The sequence below is a fragment of the Terrapene carolina genome, unplaced genomic scaffold (assembly GCF_002925995.2).
Source record: "Terrapene carolina triunguis isolate 2854851 unplaced genomic scaffold, T_m_triunguis-2.0 Scaffold18003, whole genome shotgun sequence".
NCBI lineage: Eukaryota > Metazoa > Chordata > Testudines > Emydidae > Terrapene > Terrapene triunguis.
Window position 1 is genome coordinate 11,138 of NW_020682354.1, and position 11,340 is coordinate 22,477.

The 11,340-nt window shown below is 50.8% G+C and overlaps 1 protein-coding gene across 2 annotated transcripts; it reads right to left on the reverse strand.

The window, feature by feature from the left end:
- Positions 1–333: 333 nt before the first annotated feature.
- On the reverse strand, positions 334–9,919 carry CHPF2 (chondroitin polymerizing factor 2). Of its 2 annotated transcripts, none has more exons than XM_024200747.3 (5): positions 9,807–9,919; positions 8,182–8,912; positions 3,988–4,552; positions 3,354–3,536; positions 334–1,769 (listed from the first exon to the last, which is right to left on the reverse strand). In XM_024200747.3, the coding sequence occupies exons 2-5, from the start codon at positions 8,457–8,459 to the stop codon at positions 507–509; spliced, it is 2,289 nt and encodes a 762-aa protein (XP_024056515.2). In that variant the 5' UTR covers positions 8,460–8,912; positions 9,807–9,919; the 3' UTR covers positions 334–506. The 2 variants fall into 2 exon arrangements, with proteins under 2 accessions (XP_024056515.2, XP_024056514.2); XM_024200746.3 differs by having other exon boundaries at positions 8,182–9,105.
- Between the last annotated feature and the right edge of the window lie 1,421 nt (positions 9,920–11,340).

The window sequence follows — 11,340 nt, forward strand, 5'->3', positions numbered from 1 at the left end:
AGAATAGGAATCCCAAGAGGAAAACACTACACTAACAAGCACTAACAAGCCAGGGTTCAAGAGGTGTTTGTATAATTGCAGCAGTGAACACATCAGGGAATCCAAGTGTGTCAATTAATTAATATGCAGTCAAGGCGTTCTTATCCTGATTCAGGTCTCTTATTTACTCCCGTGGTACAGCGCTTTGGGTGAGCTTTATGTGGCTAAGTATAGACTGGCCGTAATCTTATAGTTCCATCCCCCTCACGCCCACAACCCACTCTGTGGGAGTGTCACTGTACCATAGTTGTGAATGAGAAGAGACTTGTGATAATTTGTGAGCAACCAAGTTAATTTGCATGGGAAGAAACTTTAATCACTTTTCCTATTAAACCAAATTTTCCAATTGCCCTGCCCGCCCCTTGGCCTCACGCACCCATGTTTCCCAGGGCAGGACTGGGGCTGGGAAGGAGGGTGGAAGGTGCAAGTATTAAGGTGCTGGGGAACCACTGGCAGCTTCTGGTCCTTCAGGTGCTATTGGCCTGTTCCTGCTCAAAGAGGGCCATGGCCAGGTGCGAGCGGGAGGAGAGCCCTTCCAGGTTACTGAGCACACAGCGGTGATACAGTTCCTCACTCAGCCGGGGGTTGCAGCTCCTCAGCATGTATTTCTGCACCAGCCCTGGCTCCACAGCCCGGAACAGGTGCAGGCCGGAGTAGCGAAGGAAGACATCAAATACTTCCATGCTCTCCAGCACTTCATCCCGGTCCAAAATGTCAGCCGCCAGCTTGGTGCGGGCGGCCATGTAGTCAGAGTTGTAGAAGCAAGCCTCAGCAAAGGCATGACGGTCAAAGTGCCCATCCCTCAGGAAGTCGGTGCTGGAGGAGGCGGCCTGCTCGCCATGGTACATCAGCACTGGGTTGAACTCCTGGAAGTGCATTGGAAAGAAGACCTGCCAGTTGCTGATGGTGTTCATGCGGCAGCGATTCAGGAACTCCGTGTTAACCTCTGTCCAAACGCTGGCCAAGAAGAAGAGGGTGTCCACAGGGTGCTTCTTCGACACTATGTCCATGAGCTTCACCTGGGATGGCACCTCGGTTTTGACGCTGATCCAGGGGATTTTCACCTCTGCATAGCGTTTTTCAAGCTCTCCCACCATAGCTTTGACCCCAGCAAAGACATCCAGCTGGCTGACCCGCTGAGCATCATAAGGCTGGTAGATGAAGAGCAGGGTTAGCAGGGCGTTGTCATGTGTGTCCAGCGTGTTCATGGCAAACATGTCTAGGAAGTTGCTGACAAAGTCCAGCTCCTGCACGGTCAGGGGCAGCACCAGCTGCACGCGTGTAGCCTCTGTCACATAGGGCATGGGGATGATCTCCACCTTGCTGAGGGGTCGCACTAGACTCACCCGCTTAGCCAGAACATGGCTGTGGCCCTTCTGGGTTACAGCCTCCAGCAAGAGGTCCAGCATGTACTCCATGCCCCGTGTGGGGTCAAAGCGCCGGTAGCCATTCAGCAATTGTTGCTTGTAGAAACGAAGCTGGGGCTGGTAGCGGCTGTTGAGCTGCTGGAGCGCTGCCTCAATGATGTCACTAACATCGGCCTTGCTGGCTCCAGCCAGCTCACATTTGGGGGAGCCATCGGGGCAGGAGAAGAGGTGCTGCTCTGTGAAGTAGTCCCAGCTGATCACCTCGAAGCGGGATTTGGGGACAAAGGGAGCATTGATGCCTATGGGCCACGTCAGCCCACCCTCGCGGGTTGGTGTCAGCGATGTCAGGTTCCTGATCTGCATCTGTGAAGAAAGTACACTCCTATTTATAGAATCATAGGTATAGGGCTGGAAAGGACCTTGAGAAGTCACCTAGTCCAGTCCCCCACACTGAGGCAGGACGAAGAATATCCCTAGACAATCCCTGACAGGCGTTTGTCCAACTTGTTCTTAAATACGTCCAATGACAGGGATTCCACCACCTTCCTTGGAAGCCTGTTCCAGAGCTTAACTACCCTTATAATCAGAAAGCTTTTTCTAATATCTAACCTAAATCTCCCTTGCTGCAGATATTAAGCCCAATACTTCTTGTCCTACCTTCAGTGGACATGGAGAACAATTGATCCCCATGCTCTTTATAACAACCCTTAACATATTTGAAGACTATCATCAGGTCCCCCCCACCCCTGGTCTTCTTTTCTCAAGAGTAAACATGCCCAGTTTAATCTTTCCTCAGGTTTTCTAAATATTTCATCCTTTTTATTGCTCTTCTCTGAACTCTAATTTGTTCACATCTTTCCTAAAGTGTGGCACCCAACACTGGGCACAGTACTCCAGCCGAGGCCTCACCAGTGCCAAGTAGAGCGGGACAAATATCTCCCATGTGTTACACATGACACTCCTATTACTACATCCCAGAATATTAGCCTTTTCACAACTGCATCCCATTATTGGCTCATATTGAATTTATAATCCACTATAACCCCCAGATACTTTTCAGCAATCCTACCACCTAGTCAGTTATTCCCCATTTTGTACTCTTCCATTTGATTTTTCTAACTCAAATCCTACCATGACATTGCCCGTTTTGTTTCCCTTTTATCTTCACCCAGACGCTTTCAACTTATCTGCCTCTTACCTCCTTGTGGACTCAGAACAAGTGTATGTATTCTCGATGTGTAATGCAACATTTCCTCCCTTTCTCCCCATCTTTCCTTCCTGAACAAGCTATACCTCCTATACCAATATTCCAGTCATGAGATTTATCCCACCAAGTCTGATGCCAATTAAGTCATAATTTAGCTAGTGTACTATTACATCCAGTTCTTCCTGTTTACTCTCCATACGCCTTGCTTTTGTGTATAGACATCTATAATGTTGAGCAGATTCCTTCACTGTTTTCCCTCTTGTTGTTCCTATGACCCTATTGTAATTTTCATCCCCCGCTCCCAACATCTAGCCCTCTTTTAAGGTCACTTTTTTTTTTTTTAAATACCTGCTTGTGGGCTTTTGTCAACTGCCCCCTTTGAATCTAATTTAAAGCCCTCCTCACTAGGCTGGTGAGTCAGTGTCTGAAGATGCTCTTCTCCGAGAGAGGCAAGTGGTCTGGTCCCGCTTCCTGCCCCCCTCTTCACCCCAGAGGGGCAAATGGCCTGATCCCGCCTCCCTACCTAGAGCTTCCTGAATCCTTGGTGGTGCAGGACAGTAGTGATTCTGATAGCCCCTGCATGAGGAGGATGTGGTATTTCCATAGAGGAATCTGCCACTGCCTAGCTGTCAGAGATTCTCTGTTCCCCCACAAACCCTGGGGAAAAAAAAGAGATCCTGTCTGACCTCACACTCCATCTCTGCCTCAGGTTCCCTGTCGGTATTCCCCCACTCAGATACCTGGAGTTGCTGGATCTCCTGGTAGGCTCTGTCCAGCTGGATCCTGCTGAAATGCTTGTGCAATCGGTACATGAGGGTCCCCTCAGAGACAGGGTGCACAGTGAGTGCCGCCTGGAAGTCCTCACCCTCCTCCTTCTCTAGGTCTGCATTTTTGGCCAGTTCATAGGAGCGGTAATGCTGGCCCTGAAATGGATGAGACTAGTTAGGAACCCTGACACTCACACTGGGTCCTCCCTCCCCCACCCACTCATTCCGAGGGTGGTGAGACCCAGAGAGACAAACACTTGGGCATGGGAGTGGGTTTCACCCTCCACTCCTCACTTCATATATCAGAGGAGAATCCAGATCTCCTTGTTCTTTCTATCCCAGGCTGCCTCCCACCTCCTTGAAAAACTGTGAAATAGATGAAATCTGACTAAATCTGTTCTCTCAAATGTCAGTCTAGCTCCACCTCCCAAGTGCTGAGGGTGAAGACTGGTCTCTTGTCCCATGCTGCTACCCCACACCTCCTTTCTGCCCAGTACTTCACAGCATAGATTTGGAGGCACTCACCCCTTTGCCCTATGGCACAGGCATGTGAGGGTGTGGAGTCTATTGGGTTGAGGCTGTGCCCTAGCCCCTGGAAGGACAATACCTGGTGCTGGGAGACGCAGCTGATGCCCAGGAAGTCGATGATGCAGCGTCCCAGCCACTCATCCGGGCGCACACTGAGAATCTCATTACGGCAGCTGTCCAGATGCCGATGCAACTTGAGCAGCAGGCTCCGGGAAACCAAGTAGCCAAAGCCACCATGGCAGTAGCGGGCCTGTTCATCCCCCCCAATGAACTCCTCAGCCCGTCCCAGGTAAACATCCTGATTAATGCTTAGGTGCGTCACCAGGGTCTTGATCTGCTCGGCCTGGGCATAGGTGTCATCCTGCATGACATAGAACCAGTCATAGTCACCCCCAAAGTGCTGATGGATGTAGCGCATGGTCTCATACATCAGCCAGACTGGGCGTTCGTCCCCATGTGACACCAGCGCCATACCATGAGGCACCTTGGCGCTGCGCAACCCTGTAAAGTACAGCAGGTGTGGGAAGTGATGGGCCACTGTCTTGTTCACTGCCACAGCCAGTGTGTTCATGGTTGCCTTGGAGGTGAGCACAGCCACAAAGAGCCGTTCATGGAAGCCCAGCTCTGTCTGGATATAGCGAGTCCTGCAGGGAAAAGCCATGGTTACAACACAAGCAGCTGGGAGAAGGGAATGAAACAGATCTATCCCTATACTCGCATCAGAGGCAGAGGGGGCACCCATACCCACAACTGATGTTTCAAGTAATCTGATTCCTTTCAAAGCTCTGACTTAGGGCTCAGCTGGACACATTACTAATAATCTCACATTTTTAAGGCACCTTCCTACTTCACGGAAACCAAGGCTAGTTAGTATCCTAACGCTTGTATCCAGCTATAGAGAGATGGCATCACCCACTAATGAAAGACTGCCCCCTCTGGGCTGGGATGTAGCAGTGGTTTAACAGCCACACAGCAATGCTGAACAGTAGTTTAGGGCAAGAAGTGAAGCTAACTATTGCATTCAATAGAAATTGTAGGGGGGAAGTTCAAGGGGGCAAAATGTAAATATATGAGAGATCCTTGGATACCCTGGCGATCACATCTTGACTCCTGAAAAAGTGCCACAGGATCTTTAATGACCACAAATGATCAAGATTTTGCTTTTATATCATACCTGAAAGATATCAGTCTGGCAGCACTGACTTAGAGGGGAAACGGACCCCGAGAGATCTACCCACCCAGCAGTATAGCACCCCTTAGTGCCACATGATAGCATTGGGATCAGCACTCACTAAATGGAGAGTGCACTCACTACCAAGCCCCCCCCCCACTGCTCCCTGCAGCCTCTGTTTCCTATTCAAGTACTAGGAACATAGAAATTGCCAGACTGGATCAGACCCGAGGTCCATCTGGTCCACTATCCTGTCTCTGATGATGGCCAGCACCACAGGTTTCAGAGGAAGCTGCAAGTAGCCTTTTAATCACTAGTAGTTTGACTGGTTTAAACCCTGAAGCATGAGGTTAAATACTTCTTCCAAAATTTATGTTAGCACTATAAGAAGTTCGGCCTCATTGACATCCTGTAGCATTGAGTGAAAAGCATTTCCTTTGATTAGTTTTGAATTTCCCACCTTTTAATTTAATTGAACGTCCCCTTTTTTCTTGTGTTTTGAGACAGGGAGAACAGAAGTTGCTGATCTTGCTTTAGACCCCTCATTATTTTATATACTTTAATCATGTCCCCACTTGTCTCCTTTATGAGGTAACAGTCCCAACTTTTCAGCCATTTCATAGGAGAAGATTTCACCCCCCCCCCCATATTACCTAATCATTCTGGTCTTCCTTCTCTGAACCCCCTCTATTCTACAATGTGCTGCACACAGTACCCAGATGAGGCCATGTCATTGATTTATAGAAATGCATTAATTTTTTACTATTCTCCATTCCATTCCTGATGTAACTGAACATCTTGTTTGCTTTTTGTGACTGCACCTGCAGACTGAGCAGAGATCTCCATGCAGCTGTCTATAATGACACCAGGTTACTTTCCTGAATTGATTTTGAACTGTGTAAGTTATGAGTAGATTATTTTTTCCCCTCCAATGTGTACTGCTTTGCAGTTAGCAACATTGAATTCAATTTGCCATTATGTTGCCCATTCACCTAGCTTGATACAGGCTCTCTGAAGTTTTTCATGGTCTGCTCTGAAAAGACAATTTTCCTTTGGAGAAATTGTGCTGGCTATACACTGTCACATCATAATCTTCCAGCCATTTTATTATACTATATTTAATTATAGTTTCAACCAACTAACCCAGTCTGACCCTGTTTAGCCCGTAAGAGCTGATGGGACCCACATGTTAGACATAGGCGGTCACCTTCACCTCACAATGACTTGCTCAAATGTGACTAATAAAAATAACGATGTCATCTGCAAATTTTGGTACTTTACTGCTCATCCCTATGGTGGGGTGTCTACCCAACACTGTAATGAAAAGGGTTAAAACTGGAGCTTGGGAGCTCAATTAAAAAGTGCCTGGCCACACCTGCAGGGTGGGCCAGTCACGACGACTGATGTATCCTAACTGGGGTCAGTATAAACAGAGGAAGTCTGTGGCAGAAGGGGTGACAGCTGAATTTAGTATGAGGGGCTTAGTGAGTGTTTCAGGAAAGTGAGGCAACATTAAAAAAGCTCCACTACATTTTTTAAGGATACTCAGCAAGGTAAGAGAGTGTAGTGGCATGGATGTATGGGGAATATAGTAGGTGATGGTTATACTCAGTAGATGAGTCCGCTTCACTGTAAAGCATAAGAAGATGAAGGGGGCTGCAGGGAGAGAGGTAGGAACTCTGCAGTTGCTCCCTGGGATTAGAGAACGGAAACAGCCCTAGCAGACATTAAATTGACGACTAAGAGAGGAATAAAAGATCAAGCCTAAGGAGGGTAGAAGGGGGTTTAAGCTTACACTTTTACTTTGGCATTTATTGGGGGATTCCAGGAGGGAGTGCTGAGAGTCCTAGCCCTGCAAGAAGGGTGAACTCACAAAGGTTGTGGGACAGGCCTCCTTACAGGCTTAGTATGAAACAGTCCAGGGAAACGGCAGCAAGAAGTTTGAGGGATTGAACCTTGACTTGCCTGCTGGAACCCACTGAAGAAGCAGGCCTGGATTCCCCTACAACCACTGGTGAAGCCTCTAAGAAGGGAATAGATGACTGGAAGTGCTGAGGAAAGGGCATATGAACCACTGGGACCAGGACCAAATGCAACAGACTAGATCAGGGATCGGCAACCTTTGGCACGCGGCCCATCAGGGAAATCCGCTGGCGGGCCGGGCCACTTTGTTTACCAGCAGCGTCCGCAGGCTCGGCCGATCGCAGCTCCCACTGGCCGCGGTTCGCTGTTCCAGGCCAATGGGGGCGGCGGGAAGCGGCGTGGGTTGAGGGATGTGCTGGCCGCCTGCGGATGCTGTGGATAAACAAACCATCCCAGCCCGCCAGTGGATTTCCCCGATGGGCTGTGTGCCAAAGGTTGCCGATCCCTGGACTAAATGGAGCAATTGGACATTTTATTTTTTGGGCTTTTTGCTACCCTGAAAGGTGTGGCACTAAATAATGACCTGGCCAGAGCTGAGTTATGGGAAGACAAACTGCAGGGCAGAGCAGTTATAAATAGGGGCCACCAATCAGGGAAGGTGCCTACTATGCCACATCCATTGATGAGGGGGCACGCCTGCCGCGAATGCACTTTTCTACAACCCTCCTTTCCAGAACATTAATAAATATATTAAACAATATAGATCCTAGGATGGAACCTTGAGGCCCTGGCTATTAGCTTTTTGTCATGGTGAATATTGACTACTTATTCGTTCTCCTTTGTTTTCTTTCTCCTAGCCAGTGTTTGATTCATGAGAAGGCTTTGCCTCTCACCCCTGGACTATTTAAATTTCTTTAGTAGCATTTTGTGAGGCATCTTATCAAAGCCATTTTGAAAGTTCAAATAAGTTGTCAACCGCTTCTCTTTATCTGCTACTTTTCCATGTTCAAAGAATTCTAATATACTAGTGGGAGACAATTTTCTTTTGGAGAAACTGTGCTGGTTATACCCTGTCACATCATAATCTTCCAGTAAATATTATACCATATTTAATTATAGTTTCAACCAACTAACGCAGTCTGACCCGGGTTAGCCCCTAAGAGCTGATGGGACCCACATGTTAAACATAGGCGGTCACCTTCACCTCACAATGACTTGCTCAAAAGGAGCGTCTCTTACCTGAGCACTTTCTTGTAAGGCTTGTTGGGGTCTCGGTAGTAGGGAACAATCCTGGGTTTGAAGTCCTCATCATTCTGGCTTGACCTTCCTCCAGCAACAGAGTCCTGCTGCATTTTCCCAGCAAACAGCCCATTATTTACCCCTGTGTCCATGCAAGTATCCTCCCCATCACTCTGGATCCAGGAGACACGCAGCAGACTTAGACTGCATCCCAAGGAGAGGCCCAGGATGAGTGGCAGAGCAGGCCGCAGGAAGGCAAGGAGAGTAGCCAGACGCATGGCAGAGCTATCATGAAACAATATGCAGAATCTTCAACAAGGAAGTATCTAGAATCACAAAAAATCTGAACAAAGGGAGATCTAGAAATGCACCAGAACCTGAGAGAGCTAGAAAACAGTGATCCAGAAGCAGGAGAAGCACGATTTCCCACTTAAAGGCAGTAGTAGGCCACAGATCTAGCCCAGTCATGGGTGTGTAACAATGTCAGAGATAAACCATAAAGTTCAGAGAATTTGGCAATATGGCTCATGTTGAAAAGAGAGTTAAATGAGCCCCAGGTAGTGTCCATGCCTGGAGATATGGTGAGTCATTCCCAGCTCCTTGATAGGTGAGGCAGAGAGGGCTCCAGCCCTGAGATCTGTGAATCCAGTCAACTCCAGGGACTTCAAGATACAAACACTTCTCACGTGGGATGGAATCATAAAGTTTCCTGAACTTCCAAGTACAGTAGCCTTAAGAGCAGAGGGAGAAAGAAACCAATGCTCAGGTCCCCTGGAATAACATCTGGCAACATGAAACACTGACCCTTTGCAGCTGGTGGACAGTATCTCAGTGATGACTCAGGCGAACAGCACGAGAGCCTGTCCCACCTGCTTGTTTCTTGGTTCCCAGCTGCTGCACTTTTGATGGTCCCATCCAGGCTACCTAAAGAGAGGGAAACTGAACAGCCAGAACTGCAGGATTGAATCTGCCTCAGTGACAACTGTGCAGACTCAGATTAAGGTTAGGATACCCTGAACTCCACAGCTGGGATTACCATTCACCCCCTGCTAGAAGAGAGGTCAGAAGCTCCACTTCTGAGACAATGCCAGGGAGATTGGCCAGTGCTTCCTGAAGTAGGAAAAGATGAGGACCTTAGCATAGGTAGTGGAGGGACATGGGCTACAGGGGATTTTCCCCTTAAAGTACAAGTTCCAGTGCAGCCCCAGGCTGGGGGGACTGGCTGGGTGACGATATTGGGCTTTCTACCCCTAAAGCCTATGTTCCAGCGCAACTCTTATTGAACAAATGTGTTCAACATAACGAGCATCAGCACCCAGGCCTTAGCGGGTAGCTTCATCAGAGAGGCAGAAGATGGACTAGGGCCCGGAGACAGCGTTCTCCTTTTTCCCTAGAGTTCCTCCCAGGCAGGGCTGAGTCCCATCGGCAAGACGCCGTGTGAGGCCTGGGCGATATGCAGCCCTGGCCCCCGTGCAAGGGCAGGCCCTCGAGAAGCGTTCCCGGGTCTGCCCCGAGGGACGGGCGCTGGACACGACGGGCCGCCCTGCGCCAGCGAAGGATGGGAAGCGAGGGGCTCGGGAAAGCTCTGCGTGGCCGCCCCGCCTGCTGGGGCCGCTCCCCGGTACCTGTCAGATGCTCTCCCCGCAGGAGCCCGAGCCCAGGCCCGGCGCCGCCCCCTGCCTGACGCGCCTCACACGGGCGCGGTGTCGGCCAGGCAGCAGCAGCCCTGGGGGCTGGGTCAGGCTGGCATTGCTCGTGTCCGGCCAGCGCTCCAACAGCCGCCAGCTCAGCCGCCTCATGCCAGCCCCTCTCCGCCCCCCTGCGCCTTCCTCTTCCTCTCTCTATGGCCTCTCGCTTGCCCCTCTGTACTCCGAACCCTGTCCACTCCTCCGCGCTCTATGGTTCGGTGCGCGTGCGCATGTCTCAGCCCCAGCGCCGCCGCTCCCGCCCTATGCTTTGTAGCCACGCCCCATCGCCCTCCGGATCCCGCGGCTGCAGTGCCCCGCCCGCTCGCGCAGCCCCGCGCGCGCTGGGGCCCGGCTCGTGCTTGGCCGCAGCGCCGCCCCCGCCCGGTTCCCGCCGCCCCGTGCCCCGGCAGCGCCCTTGGGACTGCCGAAGCCGGGGCAGCCCGGCCGGGGTCGGGGCAGGATCGGCCAAGAACAGCCCTAGTTACAGCGCAGCAGGGGAGGGCGGCGCGGCGTAGCGAACCGTCCCGCCCCCCGCCCCGTGGGGGGATCTCTGAGCTTTAGGTGGCTTCTCCCCCGGGACCGCCCGGGAGCAATATCTCCCATCGCTGCCTCCTGCAGGGCCCCTTGCTCTGCAGCTCCCGAGACTGTCCGTGCTGGCAGCGTCTGCATGAGCTGGACCACGGGGCTGATTCCTCAGTGTGCATGTGCCAGGCCATCATCCCTAGGACAGTAGTCGGCCCTGGGGGGCTGCTATTGCGAGCAGCTGAGGCTGCCCTGCAGATGGATAGAGCCCCCATGAAGTCTCACAAAAGACAAGGAAGAGTATTCTGGGAACGGAATCTTGACACAGCTACACTCAGCAGGAAAATGCCCCATCACAAGTTGCCAGCCCCTGTTTCTTCCTCCCCGATGCTAGATCCCTCCTCTCCAAGGGAAGACACTAGTCCCATCTCCAAGTTTTTACTGTAAGCCTTTTGGGGGCAGGAACTGCCTTTTGTTTTAGGGATGTACAGCACCTGGCACTGTTGGGGTCTGGGTCCATAACTAGGGCTGGTAGGCACTAAGCTAATGGAAATAATAATAATAAAGCAATGACAAGAAGCAAAGACAGACTTGTACCTGACCCAAGAGGTATCAATCTGCTATCCCATATGACCCCATCCTGGGCATGTGTTACCCCCCACGGCGTGTGACCCAATTTTGGGTTCGTGTTTCCCCTTTCCCAAGGCATTGCCCTGACACCCACCAGCATTCAGGAATGATCAGTTTTACATTCATGAGACACTTTTCCAGGGGGACGGAGCAGTGCTTAATTACTAATGAAAGAAGTGCCAGAGCTCAAGAATTTTTTTTATTTTCATAACTGACATGGCAAGCCCAGAGGTGCCGGGGCTACGAACCGCCAGGCCCAGACGTGCCGGGCTCTGAACCGCCAGGCCCGGAGGCGCCGGGGCTACGAACCGCCAGGCCC